We start from the raw sequence: 16,046 nt of genomic DNA on the forward strand, positions 1-16,046 counted from the left end.
GGCCACGGGGACACTAAAAAGCCCCGAAATCATCTCAAGATAACCTCAAGAAGATTCGTATCATAACTTTACACCAATCCTGAGTGAGAAAGTTCATTTGTTTTTGCCCAAGCCAACTGCACCACTGATCAATATCACAAAAAAAAAATTTACTTAGAAACTTTTTTTTTTTTTTTTTCTTAGTATAGTCAACTAGAGTCAACTAAAGCTAATGTTTATCTCCTTTTCAAATAACCCATATATATGGTAATGATTCAAATAGACTAATTTGGTGAAAAAGTTTTATTTTGCTGAAAGCAGATAAATAAGTAAACAAGTAAACAAACAAGTATAAGTAAACAATTTCATTACATTGAATGTAATGAAATTCTGTTCTTTTAGGTTCTCTGTAGCTTTCCCGAGATAAATGCTAGTAAGGAAATACGCCAGATGTCTGAAACCCAGCCTTGAGCCGGGACCACAATCTGCCTCTGCATGGTGAATGGGAAGCTTGGGAATTGGAGAGCTTCCCAAACATTCCCAAAGCCACCAGAAAGCATAAATGTAGCATAACAAGACAGAAACAATTATTTGCATAACAAACACATTGATCATATTGTTTAATGAGACAGTGGTAAAATGTGTTTGTTGCTTTCGGTAGCACTATTGTTATTATTAGTTTTGGTGGTGGATATGTCTGTCTTATATTACAGGGTGCAGATATAAAGTAGCAAATCATTAGTTGGTACATTCCACACAATAGGAATACACAGATTTAATGAGATTAGTAATTTGTATTTAGGCTACTTGTTTTGTATACTAATTGGTAGCACTTGCTGACCTGTCAGGAACACCAGATAATTTTTCCAAACTGCTGGCGGTAAGTCACTCGTGACGCTGATACAGGTGGTGGTTTTAGCTGCATAATTCTTCTGAACATGATGAGGAGTTCCAACTTCTCCCTCATGTTGAGTCTTGTGCATCTTAGGACACCAGGAATGTTCTTAATACAGTAGCTTTATATTGCATTTTTCACACATATACTGGAAAATTTTATATATTATAATTCTGATTTACACAGTATATATACTGCATGGTATTAGAACAATTTACAGTAATTACCTAAATGTAGTTACAAGATGAGAGCTAAGCTCATGGTATCCCGTCTTCCCAGCACTCTTTGCCAACTTTGAAATTTATGAATGTTTTTCCCTCCAGCACCACCTCACCCAACTTGTTCCAAGCGTCTACCACTCTGGGAAAGTGAATTTTCTTATATTTCTTTTGGTAGCTTTGTTTAGTTAGTTTAAATCTTTGACTTTTTATACTTTCAAGTTCCAGGTCTCAGAAATTCTTCCCTATCGATTTTATCAATTTCGTTACCATTTTGTACGTAGTGATCATGTCGCCTCTTTTTCTTCTATCTTCTAGTTTTGGCATACTGTATCCTCATAGTTCTTGTCCTTCAGTTCTGGGAGCCATTTAGTTGCATGTCTTTGTACCTTTTCATTTGCACAGTGGTTTGTTGGTGGATACATAAATTATATAAATACACTAAAGTGCAAAGCATTTCAGGCATGGTAGTCAATTAGGGATCTAATGAATGTTATGTAGAACATTCTGGCACATTTGACAAATTTACTTGCCAACAAGTGTTTTTAGAAATATTTTTTTCTTGAGCCTCAGATGAAATTCACACAGTTTTACTGTTAGTATCCACACCGAGATATTTGTACTGCTTGTAGTATTTTCTGCCAATTGGGTTTTTGTTAAGGATTTTAATGGTTTAATATATATTTGATATGCAGGAACATAAAGCATTCAATTTTTGTTAGTTTGTCGTTATACACACATACATACATACTGTAGATAAGAAGAAAGAAGAAGAGGGATATTCAGTTGAAGCAACTTTACAGTTTTTGAAAGGAAAAATACCATGGTTTACACTGTATACCTTAAGATATGTATAACAGTGTTTCACAGAAAATTAACTACAGGATACATAATATAATGCTTACATTTTAAGTATAAATGTATTGATGATAAATGCTCTCCTGAGATATGCGTAGTATGTATTCTCAAACCCAACCTTAAGCCGGGACCACAATCCTGTTTTATTGACTGGGTGACAAATAAAGAAACAAAATTAAACTGATCTCAAACTATGACAAAAGTAGAGAACAATACGCTATTTCTTATGATGGGACACTTAATTCCTCCAGATGATGGCTTCAGCATGTTTTGACCTATAATACTAAATTTTTAAGAGTAATCGAAATAATCCTCAGTCTGAAGACTTCAGGGGATCTCAAGAAAAGATGGGAACAACAGATAAATTGACTGCTAAAGGAGATACAGATCTTGAATGAAAATGCCAAAGCTTGGAGACTAGACTTGCATACATGATGAATATTGTGGGTTTACTAATAAGTCGGATGCTGGTGAGTGGAAACAACAAAAAAGAATACAGTACAGCATTATACACTATAATGGTATTCTGTAAGTGTTCTTCATTCTTGCAACTACTTCGAGGCTGCTGGTGTGATGATGCTGCCAAAGAGTCTTACTCTACTGAGGCCTCCATCAGGAACAATGACAATCCTGATGTAGGAAACTGCCCCCACCTTCAGCACCTCTGCTTCGTAGAAATGCCGGGAATGCGCTTTCAACTGAAAATATTAATGGCAAATTTCTCTGTGTAGATTATTCCATCTCAAAAATGTAAAGACAGTGTTCCCTGTTTATTGAAAATTATATTGTTTTAGAACTAGCAATAGGTCCTGCATTTTATTATACTGATTATGCCTAAAATATTCAAGCTTAAATACTGATAATGTTCAAAATATTGCACCCCATTAAAGAGTGGTTAAAGTAATTCTCACACACACATTACCCAAGAAAATATAGAAGCAAAACTTGAGTCTACAAATCCATCACCTTCTGTGGGGGCAATATAGTGCTCCACATGCTGCCCTCTGGGTTCTGTTCATCCAGCAGGAGACAGCCCTCAATCTTGCAAGAGTCTGGGAAGTTACCCTTGAAGTGGTGAGTGTCAACCTCAATCTGTAGGATCTTGCCGGGGTGCCCCAAGCGAATTACCGTCCACTCAAACCCATTAAACTGAAGGATCCCTTGGCTGTCGGCTGTGGTGATAACAGTGGTAGTGATTACAGATTACGGAATTTTCTGTACATAGAAAAAATATCAAAATATAAACTTTTTAGTTTATATTGTGGTTATCTGTTAGGAACACTTTACTGTTGGTGGTACTATTACAGATACTATTCAAGACAAGAGGAAATTGGGCTAGAAAAATGGAAGGTATGCTGTTGTTAGGAAAAAAATAATGGTTGAAATACAGTACAGCTTTACCCATACTGAAAATTTTGCATGATGATAATAAGTCAGGAAATTAGTTTTCATCTTACTATTACAGTACAACAGAATCAACACCAGTAGCTAAACCCTTTATTATGCACACATTTTGCTCCTTTGACATGCTGGAAACACGGGAGAATATTAAAATAGACTATTTTACCAATTCTAAGAATCGTCAAGTACAGTATTAGAAAATAGCTGAGATAATGGGGGTGATGTTATAGTGATAGTGATAATGACACTGAATGACTACCAGTATTGCACACATTAGTAGAATCTCTTTCATGGCAATAAATTAAATTAATCAAGCCACAGTGAAGCCATACTTTGGTTTCATATGTCATTTTAGTGACTTATTTACCTAGTACAGGTATTTCCTCTTACAGGATTCCTCTTATTCTTTCTAGCCTGGTGCCTTCTTTTGATAATTTCTTACTTCCAATACAGATATGTTTCACTCAAGACTAGGGCAAGCTTAGTATGTATGAACTGATGAGTTCTTTATTATTCATGTTAGTTGTTTGGTTTTTTAAGATAAATTATAAAGGACTTCTCTAAAGTTTATTTTCTATGTGATTGTGTGGATTTTTCAACACATTGGCTACATAGCCTTCCCGGCTTGGTGCCTTCTTTGGTAATTACTTACTTTCAACACATTGCAGAACATCTCTGAATACTCTCCAAAGAACAACAGAGCAGCCATGACCTGGTCCCTTCACCAGGACCAGATTAGACTGATGCGGTGAAGCTGGCGATTTGTTGGCCCTCGCAACACAAGCCTGCAGGCAGAAAATCACGGATCTGCACACCACTAATATCTCGGCACTGATCCTGGCCAGGGGGCCTGACAGCTAAGTGGACAGCACTTCGAATTCATAGTCCTGAAGTTCCGGGTTCAATCCCCGGTGGAGACGGAAACAAATTGGCAGAGTTTCTCTCACCCTGATGCTCCTGTTACCTAGCAGTAAAATAGATACCTGGGAGTTAGGCAACTGCTATGGGCTGTTTCCTGGGGGTGCATAACAAAGAGGAGGCCTGGTTGAGGACTGGGCCGCAGGGACGCTAAGCCCCAAAATCATCTCCAGATAACCTCAAGATGGCTATACAGTATAAGGCAGCAAATGCACATCAAGGATCGTTGGATTCTCTAGGAAGACACACCTCTTCTCTCTGCCTCTTCTGACAGATGACATAGGACTATGCACAGCCTGTCCTCCAGCCCACAGTATCCCAACTGTCTCATACATTACATGTTATCATTGTAATTTATTGAGAACGTATTTACTATATTGCCAATTCTAACCATGTGTTACTGTAGCCCTCTGTTTGGTTATACTAAAGAGTTAAGACTATCTGAGCCTACACCAATTCCTATGTAGTCCTATCTACAGTACAGCATTAACATTATGTTCAGAATTCAGTCATTAATACTCTTAAACCCATATAGTAGTTAGGCTGTGTCACACATGTATTCATGAGTTATAATTCTAAAGAAATGATTTATGTAAAAAACGCATAGCATACACTCACATAGGTATGATCATCCCATAAATATAGATACATATTAATGACCTATAGCCCATACTTCGGCAACTGACCTTTGAGGATAAGAGGTCGGTCTAGCCTTCGTGCAGTCTCCCATCCATCAGCCATAGTAGAACCTCGACCAGGACTGATGAGGTTGCGTGGGTGGCCATAATGGGCATCGCTGTAGCCCACACACACGCCCCCCATGCCGACAGCAGCCAGGTCCACCAGCTACCCAACACATTACATGGTCAGTGTATACACAATTTTAAAATACAGTACCTGTATTACAGGGGAGGATGAGCATAAACATCACAGGCCCATGTGTTTGTATGTAAACAAGCTAGGGCATGTGCATTTCATGTGTGGTTTTTTATAGGTGTTTATTCATGTAGGCTAAACATGAATAAATCCTTCACATAACTTATACATACAGTGTACATTTATTGTTAAGCACTTGCAATATCCACCTGATCAGAAGAGACGAGAGACCAGTCTGGCACAGCATAGCCAAAAACTCTGAGTCTGGCAATGCCTCCGTCCGGGTAGACATTGAGCCTGAGATGGGTGTAGCGGTGGGTGGAGGTAGACCGAAGATAGGTGTGGCAGGTATCACGATAACCAGGTCGTGCCTTTGACTGTGGGATGATGGTGTCCCACTCCTGCAGCAGTCCATCACCAGGTTCACAGGAGTTGTGAGAGATGGAGGGTAGGGGGGGTTAGGTATAGTAAGGGTGCAGAGAAAATATTAGCATTACAGTATTGTTCTATTGTTTGCTCCATGGGGGCATTATCTCCTTATATAACCCCATCCCACACAACAAAATGGACTGGTGCATATGATACCTTTTCCAAGGTAATGAGGCTTTTTCCTGAAATTTGGATAGTTACATCTTTATTTTACAGTGTCTTTTTCTTGTAGGATTTAGGAAGGCAAAAATATGAATAAAGAAAAGCATTGTCTAAAATAGTCTCAAACTTAATATATATTGAATAAGTAATATTTTTTGGGTGCAATGATACCTGCTTGATGGGGTTCTGGGAGTTCTTCTACTCCCCAAGCCCAGCTAGGCAAATGCCAACTGATGCCAAATGCTCTTAAAATGAACAAATCCACACGGGCCGGCCATGACGAGGGTTCGAATCTTCGAACCTTCAAATCCACAAGCTTCATCACGGCTGTTGTGAATTTGTTCACTTGATGCATCACGCTATTGTGATTTCTGTGTGCAAATGCTTTTCATTTAAATTCTATTAATTAATGATTATTTTTATGTGTAATAACAAGATTTATCATTTTATTAAGAGGAGCACAAATCCTCAATAGCAAAATTCAAATTTTGGTACAGTACAGTAATTATGGGAATTTATAAACAAAACCCAATTTACTTACATTTCTATAGTGAAATACAGTACTGTACTTCACATAACATAGACCATCATCTAAGATTTAAAGGTTTTATTGAAAATTACAGTATATACTTTTTATTCTATGATAGGCAAGAAAGATATGTCTTGAGACTATTATGTCTTCAGAATTTTTTTTACAGATTCTACATAAGTAAATAATTACTGTAATCTTATGTTACCAGAAAACATTTCCCGTTCTATACATCTAAATTGTATCGGTTTGAGTAACAAGTACAGTACTGTACATCTTGGGAATACATTGTAATATATAAGGCTGATTACAAGTGGACAAATTTCTGTGATTTAATGTACAACTTGCCGTTTCCTGTTACTTGCACCTCTACCCCCCCCCCTCCTCCCCCCTCCCCTCCATCTCTTCCTTTGGGCTGTAACTGCCATGATGCCAGCTAGTTACTCCATTTTAGGGCAACACCTAAGAGTGGATGACACACCTCTGAGCGGAGTTTAGCCACCTGGCAAAGGTCGTGGTCACTCGCTTCATTCCCCATCACACTCTGCCTCTTGGGGATCAGGGCCTCTTCTGGAATGGGTCATGGCATGTCAGGAGGCTAGAAAGGGTTAGTGGAAGCCATACAAAAGAAGGTTAGGAAAAAAGTTACGAGATGCTGGGTATGGTCAGGGAAAGGTAGAGTGATGCAAAAGAGCCAAAATAAAGAGTGCCTGGGGAAGGTCAATAAAGCTCAACTGAGGTCATAAAAGGTAACATAAGGGGTACAGGGTAGATGCCATGCAGGGAAATTTACGGGAGGTAAGGAGGGGTCAGAAAATGTAGTGGATAGGCACAAGACATTTAAGGTCTTCCAGGTCAAGAAGAACTCCAGGAAATGTCAAGAATAAGTGCAATTTATCAAAGCAAGTCTAGAACAGGAATTTGTTACATTTTTTCGAAATACTGTATTGCAATATCAACCAATCTGAAGAAAATGTGGCAAGAGATAAAGTATCAGAAAATGAGGAAGGAAAGCAGAAAATGAGGAGACTTGGGTACCTTTGGGTGTAAGGACGACTCCCTGCAAGGAGACCTGAGGGACGTAATTCCCAGTGAAGTAGGAAGTGTCCACATCTATGCCAGCCACAACACCCGCCACGCCTGCAACACCACCCACCAAGTAATAATAAGGTGAGGTAATTATAAGGAGAGAGCACTAAGCCTTTATTGCTCCAGCATTTGGAAGAGAGACAAGGACAATATACATGGACATGGGGAAGAAAGCAGTTGCACTAACCTGGTGATCGAATGCCACTGTACCGGATGTTATTGTATCAAGCATGATCCAATTTTTTTTTTTAGAGACAAGATAAAATATATATATATATATTATATATATATATATTATATATATATATATATATATATATATATATATATATATATATATATATATATATATATATATATATATATATATATATATATATATATATATTTATGTATATATATATATATATATATATATATATATATATATATATATATATATATATATATATATATACTGTATATATATATATATATATATCTTTCTTTTCACCGGGAAGATTCTCATGGAGTTCTTTTTCAATAACAAACCAATTTTGACACCTTAAATAGGCAAAATTATGGAACATTTGCATCAGACTAGAGACCATGTGGTTCATTCAACAATTTAAATATCATAAATGATTGTTTAATGAATATTTGATGCTGCAACTTACCCCTTATTCGAAGACAATATGCAAGACTGATGATGTCTCCTCAGACTGATGGATGCCTACTACTACTACTACTATACAATTTAAGTGAATGCAAAATATGCATTATGATAATTCATAAGAGGTGCATTCTCAACAAAACTACCAGTGTCAATAAGTAAAATATGATTACCATAATAATAATAATGATATAGTTATAATTTAAAAATAATGTACTTATATTAATGAAATAAATATGGCTGAGGCCTGATGGCAGAGCAGACAGCGCTCCATCTTCGTAGTCCTAAGGGTCCGGGTTCGATCCCCGGCAGAGGCAGAAAGAAATGGGCAGTTTCTTTCACCCTGATGCATCTGTTCACCTAGCAATAAATAGGTACCTGGGAGTTAGACAGCTGCTACAGGCTACTTCCTGGGGATGTGTGTGAAAATTAGGATTAAGGACTTGCCCGAAATGCTATGTGTCCCAGTAGTTGCACAAGAATGTATGAACTCTTGTATATACAGTATAAATAAATAAATATAAATAAATGTTAGGAAATAACTGGGGAAAGTATATGGAAAATTGTGCTCCTCTAAAGCTCATGGCATTCACAGTCTTGGTGTGGGGCCATGCTCTATATTTTCTTTAGTACAATATACTGTACATATACAGTATTTGTACATCTCTAAATTTGAATCTTACTAAATTCATTGTTGGTCTCATTGTCGATGTGCAATTAATCTATCAGCTTAACTACTGCACTTTCCAATACTGGCGGTATACATATATTTGAAAATAGGAGGCATCTGGGGTATACTGCTCTTATAACAGCTCGGGAGGATGGGTGTTGATGGCAAAAAGGGAGAAAACGAAACAAGCAATCGTCAAAATGCTGTGCGTATTAATGGTTTTAGGCATTGTATGTACTAGCTCTATCCAGAAATCCAACATTATGTTTGTAACTCATCTTGTTTGTATGTACTTTTACCTGAATAAACATTTGATTTGATTTGATTTGATTTGATATGGGCATGAGGTGGGCGAAGTAGGGAAAAGTTTGCATAAGATGGGGGTAAACTTGCCCAGCCTTATAATACACCAGTCGTGTCCTGGCTTCCGTTTCCTTCGAGTCTCCCAGCCGTCCATCCATTTTCCAAACTCGGTGAATTCTCCCTCTCGCCACTCTGCCTCACTCTCCTGAAATAATAATTTTTATTTGTAACAAAAAATATGCATTAGCAGTTTTCTATTGAGTGGGAGGTTAACATGTGTGTGTGTGCATATGTATACAGTATATAGATACTAGAAGGAATACCCAGCATTGCACAGGTGACAGAGGCTGTCTTCATTACACACTATCTTTATCACTTTAACCATCTACACTACATACAGTCATCCTCATCGCTGCAACGGTCTTCAATACTGTAGCCATTTTCACTACCCGGCCACTGCCAGGTACCCCCCTTTACAATCATCATTGTCACTACCTTACCTCTCTTTCACCACCTTCCCTATCTTTCATTGCTTTCCCTACTCTCTTCTACACCTCCCCTTCATCACTGTGACCATCTTCACTATAAACTGTCATTAATATATAAACTAGCCAGGACACATTAACAATCATGTAGAAAATAATATACCGGATGAATGTTAGTGAGGATGGAGTCTGATATTTAGCGAGATTAGAAATTTGTATTGTGACGTGATCTGGAATAGAGCAGTAACTGTTCTGGCAGGTGTTGGGCCAAACACACATTAATAAAAAAAAAAAGAGAAACAAAATAAAATAAATCTGCTTGGGTTCTCTGCAGTGTATCAATTGCGGGCAAAAAACAATGAGAATAAAAACTTTAAACATTTAATATAACAAAAAATTACTTTAATTTTACACAAAATGATAAGTAACAATGAAAACAAATCCCCTTATCCACTTGGCTTAAACACCATCAAAAGAGAAATATATATACTGTACTGTACAAGTGAATTTTCCGTTAATAACAAAGGTGAAGGTAATACTTTATACAAAATGCTATGTGTGTCTACCGTCACCCGTGGGCGAGGATAGATGCTGAAGCAATGAGCACTAGAAGGGTAATCTACTGCACTGGATTGATTGATTGATAAAGATTAAGCCACCCAAGAGGTGGCACGGGCATGAATAGCCCGTAAGATGCTGCACTGGATGCTCATAAGCCTTTATATATGGGGGTGTGATGTCATTTTGGCGTGAATTCTGGAGCTACAGACTAGAAGCCGACAAGATAACTACCATCGACAAGATAACTACCATCGCAATACAGTAGTTTATCTGGCATCAGGAGGGCTGGCTAGATGGCAGGCGTGCTGTATCTCACTGAAGGTAGGGTGGAGGGGGGGGTGGGAAGAGGCATGTATAGACAATATGTGTGGTACATATTGTTGTTGTTGTTGAAGTTGAGTCTTTATGTTGGAGCATGCTGATACATAGGTGGTAAGGAACAGGCAGAATCCACTACTACGCAGGAGATAACCATAACAGTATCATTTGCCTTATCATGCAAAAAGGGTGCTTGGGGCCTGTGACCCCTGACATGCCTGTCACCCCTGACCTGCATGTGACCCCTAACACGCCTGTGACCCTTGACATGCCTGTAACCTTGACATGCCTGTGACCCCTGACATGCCTGTGACCCTGACACGCCTGCGACCCCTGACACGCCTGTGATCCCTGACACACCTGTGATCCCTGACACTCCTGTGATCCCTGACACTCCTGTGATCCCTGACACGCCTGTGACCCTGACACGCCTGTGACCCTGACACGCCTGTGACATTGACACGCCTGTGATCCCTGACACACCTGTGACCCTGACACACCTGTGACCCCTGACATGCCTGTGACCCCTGACATGCCTGTGACCCCTGACACACCTGTGAACCCTGACATGCCTGTGACCCCTGACATGCCTGTGACCCCTGACACGCCTGTGAACCCTGACACACCTGTGACCCTGACATGCCTGTGACCCCTGATACGCCTGTGACCCCCTGACACACCTGTGACCCCTGACATGCCTGTGACCCCATGACACGCTTGTGACCCCCTGACATGCCTGTGACCCCTGACACCTGTGACCCCTGACACACCTGTGACCATCCCTGAACAACCACCAGTCACCCTGCAAATTGAGGTTCCGTTACTGTCTGGCTCCAAACTCAAACACATAAAGACAATTTCTTGTATAGATGTAAACAGATGTGCATGGTTTTGTGTATGTATGTATGTATATATGTATGTAGGTATGTGTGAGTGTATGTGATCCTTATACTTTGTTTGATTTTGTAATGATCACAACATAAGAACTTTTCTTCAAGTTTGTAAATTCAGTATGAATTATTTCCATCTTGTAAATGATTTGCTCTATAATAACTGTGCACAAACTCTAATAAATGTTTACAACCCTTTGGCTAACCAATCCCGCCCATTGTAAATGCCGAAGACAATAATGCTTTTCAAGTTCATGATCGTGAACTAATATCCCCATGAACGGTTGGCTGGTTATCACAGCACCCAAGGATATGAACAATCAATACAGCAATCATCCATCAATTCATCGTTAAAGTGTTTTAATATCAGATAGAAAATGCTATTTAATAATAGTTTGATATACGCTGTTAAAATGCAATAATTGTAACTATACAGTTATTCTTGTTATCAAAGTGCTTAGAAACATTTGTGAAGTTGGCAATGTGAGAGTGGATGATTGCCCCCGGGTGGGAACGGTGGACTGGTCGTTCCTAACGACCTTGGCATAGCTATACCAACAACAAAACAAGTTTGTTGTCGCTCTGAAAAACAAACTAGAGATCCACATACTGACATTATCACACTTGCTATTATTATATTTCCTGCTCTTCCAAATGTTGTGGGAACTATATAAATATTTGTATATGAGAACTTTATAGGGGCTTTACACTGTTATTAAGGTGTGTTCATTGATGACCTTGAATGGGGGAAGAGCTATAGAGGCGTGATTGGGGGGGGTGGCGATTATAATGTTATTTCTACAGGTACACTCTCCCTTCAGCCCCTTCCCCTCCCTCCCTCCCCCCCCCTAGCCGCCACACACACACAGATACGCAGTTATAGTACTGTAACTCGCTCGGGCATCTGTACACCGGTTGAGAGGCGGGACCAAAGAACCAAAGCACAACTAGGTGAGCACATATACACCACGCCCACCCCACCCACCCACACGCCCACACGCCCACACCCACCCACACGCCCACCACACACACCACTCGCGCACAGGGGAAACAAAAAAGTTACCCCGGAAATGTTAAATATAATGAAAACATGATAGTTTTCCCTACGCAAGAATGCTTTAATTTATAACTATATAGACACCGATTTAATAAACCAAAGATGTAGCAATTTATATATTAATCGTCGTGACATGCAATAACACAATACATCCAATAAGAGCAATCCGCAAGTTTTTTTTGTAAAACAAACACATTAACAAGGACGCTGTATAGTACTTGCCTACTTACCAGTCAGTGAGTATGGGGAAGTGAGGTAATATTTTTTTAATTATCAGGGGAAAGCGCCAAGCCACTATGACTTTATAGCCCTTGGAAGGGGTCAGGATAAGGATTTGGGATAGGATGGAGGGAAGAAATGGTGCCCCAGCTACTTGGACGGTCGGGGATTGAACGCCGACCTGCATGAAGCGAGACCGTCGCTCTACCGTCCAGCCCAAGTGGCTGTGGAGTGAGGTAATAACGGGAGTAAGGAAAATGATGCCATCATGTACCTCTGTAACCTTTGCTATATATACACCGCTCATAGGATGAGTATAGGGGGTACATAATTCATGAACTATGACGAGAGGATGAGTAACAGCCTCGTCCCTGTGCCAGGAAAGTCCGCTTGTTGCAAGTCCACGGGCTCGCCATAGCCCGTGCTACGTGCAACTTTTTATTTCCGAGTAGCTGAATGTTAAACAACAAGACCAACATGATGATGAGAGGATGAACTGGCTCACCTTGACCAGATTGTCGGCGACAGCAAACCAGTCATCAGTAGCGAACACCACCTCGCCTCCCACCTGTCCAACACACAAGAGGTTATTTATTACTTGCTCCTTAATACTACGTCCGTATTACGGGCTCACCATAGCCCGTGCTACATGGACACTTCGTTCTGAGTAGCTAAATCTGAAACAACAACAACAATACTACATCCAATACACTCCTTATAAACATTTTAAGATTTGTTACTTAACACACTGAGGTTATAATATGTTCGGCAATAGGGTCACTTCTGGGGCGTGAGTTTTCAGTTGCATATGTGCCTGGGGACCGTTCAGGCTTGTTCGCATTTGTGTTCCTCACGTGTGCCCCAAAGAATGAGGTGATTTGATAAAATACCATGCCCAAGATTACCATCAGAGTACCGGCGGGGGGATGGGGAATTAGCCTCGGCTACCATCCTCTTTTTGTCCGGTCGTGATGGTCGAGTGGTTAAGGGATCCTGTACATCTGTTGCAGAGTGCTTCTGGCAGTATGGGTTCGAGTCTCTTCTGGATGTGAGTTTTAAGTTTTATATATATATATATATATATATATATATATATATATATATATATATATATATATATATATATTTATATTTATTTATATACCAATATGAGGGGGCCTGACGGCTGAGTGGACAGCGCTCGGGATTCGTAGTCCTGAGGTTCCGGGTTCGATCCCCGGCGGAGGAGGAAACAAATGGGCAGTTTCATTCTCCCTGATGCTCCTGTTCACCTAGCAATAAATATTTACCTAGGAGTTAGACAGCTGCTTCCTGGGGTTGTGTAACAAAAGGGAGGCCAGGTCGAGGACCGGGCCGCGGGGACGCGAAGCCCTGAAATCATCTCAAGATAACTTAAAAGATAACCTATACCTATATATACACAAGCTTCACTCGCCTTGTATGACCAAATAGTTTAGCTTACCTAGCCAAATGAAAATATACGAACAATGATTTAAAATATACATAGGCTACATATATGGATTGATTTATTTTACCTTTTCTGATATCAAGTTGTTAAGTTCGGCGAATTTAGGCTTCTCTTCTCCCAGTGCCTCGCTCACTGGTCTCTGTGCCATCTTGCTTAAATATAGTGAAGTTCCCCGGGTTGCTTAGTGAAGTTCCCAGGATTTTCTTAGTGAAGTTCCCAGGATTTTCTTAGTGAAGTTCCCAGGATTTTCTTAGTGAAGTTCCCAGGATTTTCTTAGTGAAGTTCCCCGGATTTTCTTAGTGAAGTTCCCAAGATTTTCTTAGTGAAGTTCCCAGGATTTTCTTAGTGAAGTTCCCCGGATTTTCTTAGTGAAGTTCCCAGGATTTTCTTAGTGAAGTTCCCAGGATTTTCTTAGTGAAGTTCCCAGGATTTTCTTAGTGAAGTTCCAAGTATTTTTTTTCCTTTTAGTGAAGTCCACTGGATTTTTTAATGAAGTTCCTAATCAATTTTCCTTAGTGAAGTTCCCCGAATTTCTTACTGAAGTTCCACGTAGGCTAGTGAAGTTCAAATTGTGAACATCAGCGATTTACGCAGCAGGGCAGCGCTTAGTAAAGACGAAGCAGGAAAGGTCACTCGAGGAGCGTGTATGTGTGCGTGTTCACCGGACGAACTCCACGTCCCGACTGATACCACCACCGCCTGCTGCCTGCTTGCTTGCTTACTGGGGTATGGTTACACACACACACACACACACACGTTCCATCAACACCAGTTGACAAAGCTCGTTTATATTTCATCTAGCAAATTTCTTGTACAAGCGACCACTCATCCAGTGGGTGGTGGTGGAAGAGCCGTAGTCAAACTCATCCAGTGGGTGGTGGTGGAAGGGCCATAGTCACACCCATCCAGTGGGTGGTGGTGGTGGAAGAGCCATAGTCACACCAATCCAGTGGGTGGTGGTGGTGGAAGAGCCATAGTCACACCCATCCAGTGGGTGGTGGTGGTGGAAGAGCCATAGTCACACCCATCCAGTGGGTGGTGGTGGTGGAAGAGCCATAGTCACACCAATCCAGTGGGTGGTGGTGGTGGAAGAGCCATAGTCACACCCATCCAGTGGGTGGTGGTGGTGGAAGAGCCATAGACACACTCATCCAGTGGGTGGTGGTGGTGGAAGGGCCATAGTCACACTCATCCAGTGGGTGGTGGTGGTGGAAGGGCCATAGTCACACTCATCCAGTGGGTGGTGGTGGTGGAAGAGCCATAGTCACACTCATCCAGTGGGTGGTGGTGGTGGAAGAGCCATAGACACACTCATCCAGTGGGTGGTGGTGGTGGAAGAACCAGTCACACAATGGGCTCATTCTTCCCCTGTATCAGAGTTCGTTTAGCCCTTAAATGTGTGATGATACAAATTTTATCCAATTACATTATTTTCATGAACGCCACAGATGGCCAAAAATTAGTAAACAATACTCATTAATGAGCAGTGTGTGCGTAGACTGTAGACCATACAAAAAACGCCTCGCTGTATATAAATAACACAACCTTGTTACATATATCTGTGACCTTGGCGTGATAGTCCACCTTTGAAGGTTGTCCAGCAAGTCATTGTTACTTCAACCTAATACTAGGAATAATCAAATTAATACCTGATTGCAAGATCGAGGATAAGCTGTCTTGTTACCAGAGGAGATCTTCAGCTTGAGAGATTATATCTTGAGATGATTTCGGGGCTTTAGTGTCTCCGTGGCCCGGTCATCGACCAGGCCTCCATCCCCAGGAAGCAGCCCGTGACAGCTGACTAACACCCAGGTACCTATTTTGCTGCTAGGTAACAGGGGCATAGGGTGAAAGAAACTCTGCCTGACAGCTCTACAAACATGGCATGACGGGACTGACAGCTTTACAAACATGGCATGACGGGACTGACAGCTCTACAAACATGGCATGACGGGACTGACAGCTTTACAAACATGGCATGACGGGACTGACAGCTCTACAAACATGGCATGACGGGACTGACAGCTTTACAAACATGGCATGACGGGACTGACAGCTTTACAAACATG

At 40.6% G+C, this 16,046-nt stretch overlaps 1 protein-coding gene across 1 annotated transcript; it reads right to left on the bottom strand.

Annotated features, from left to right (window-relative positions):
• Nucleotides 1-267: 267 nt before the first annotated feature.
• Nucleotides 268-14,673, bottom strand: LOC123773984 (allantoicase). The gene is made up of 9 exons (XM_045768015.2): nucleotides 14,045-14,673; nucleotides 13,015-13,077; nucleotides 9,070-9,184; nucleotides 7,304-7,405; nucleotides 6,747-6,835; nucleotides 5,355-5,546; nucleotides 4,956-5,115; nucleotides 2,917-3,122; nucleotides 268-2,648 (listed from the first exon to the last, which is right to left on the bottom strand). Exons 1-9 carry the CDS (start codon nucleotides 14,123-14,125, stop codon nucleotides 2,502-2,504), a joined length of 1,155 nt encoding a protein of 384 aa, XP_045623971.2. The 5' UTR covers nucleotides 14,126-14,673; the 3' UTR covers nucleotides 268-2,501.
• Nucleotides 14,674-16,046: the final 1,373 nt, after the last annotated feature.

The sequence above is a fragment of the Procambarus clarkii genome, chromosome 91 (genome assembly GCF_040958095.1).
Source record: "Procambarus clarkii isolate CNS0578487 chromosome 91, FALCON_Pclarkii_2.0, whole genome shotgun sequence".
NCBI classification, from domain to species: domain Eukaryota; kingdom Metazoa; phylum Arthropoda; class Malacostraca; order Decapoda; family Cambaridae; genus Procambarus; species Procambarus clarkii.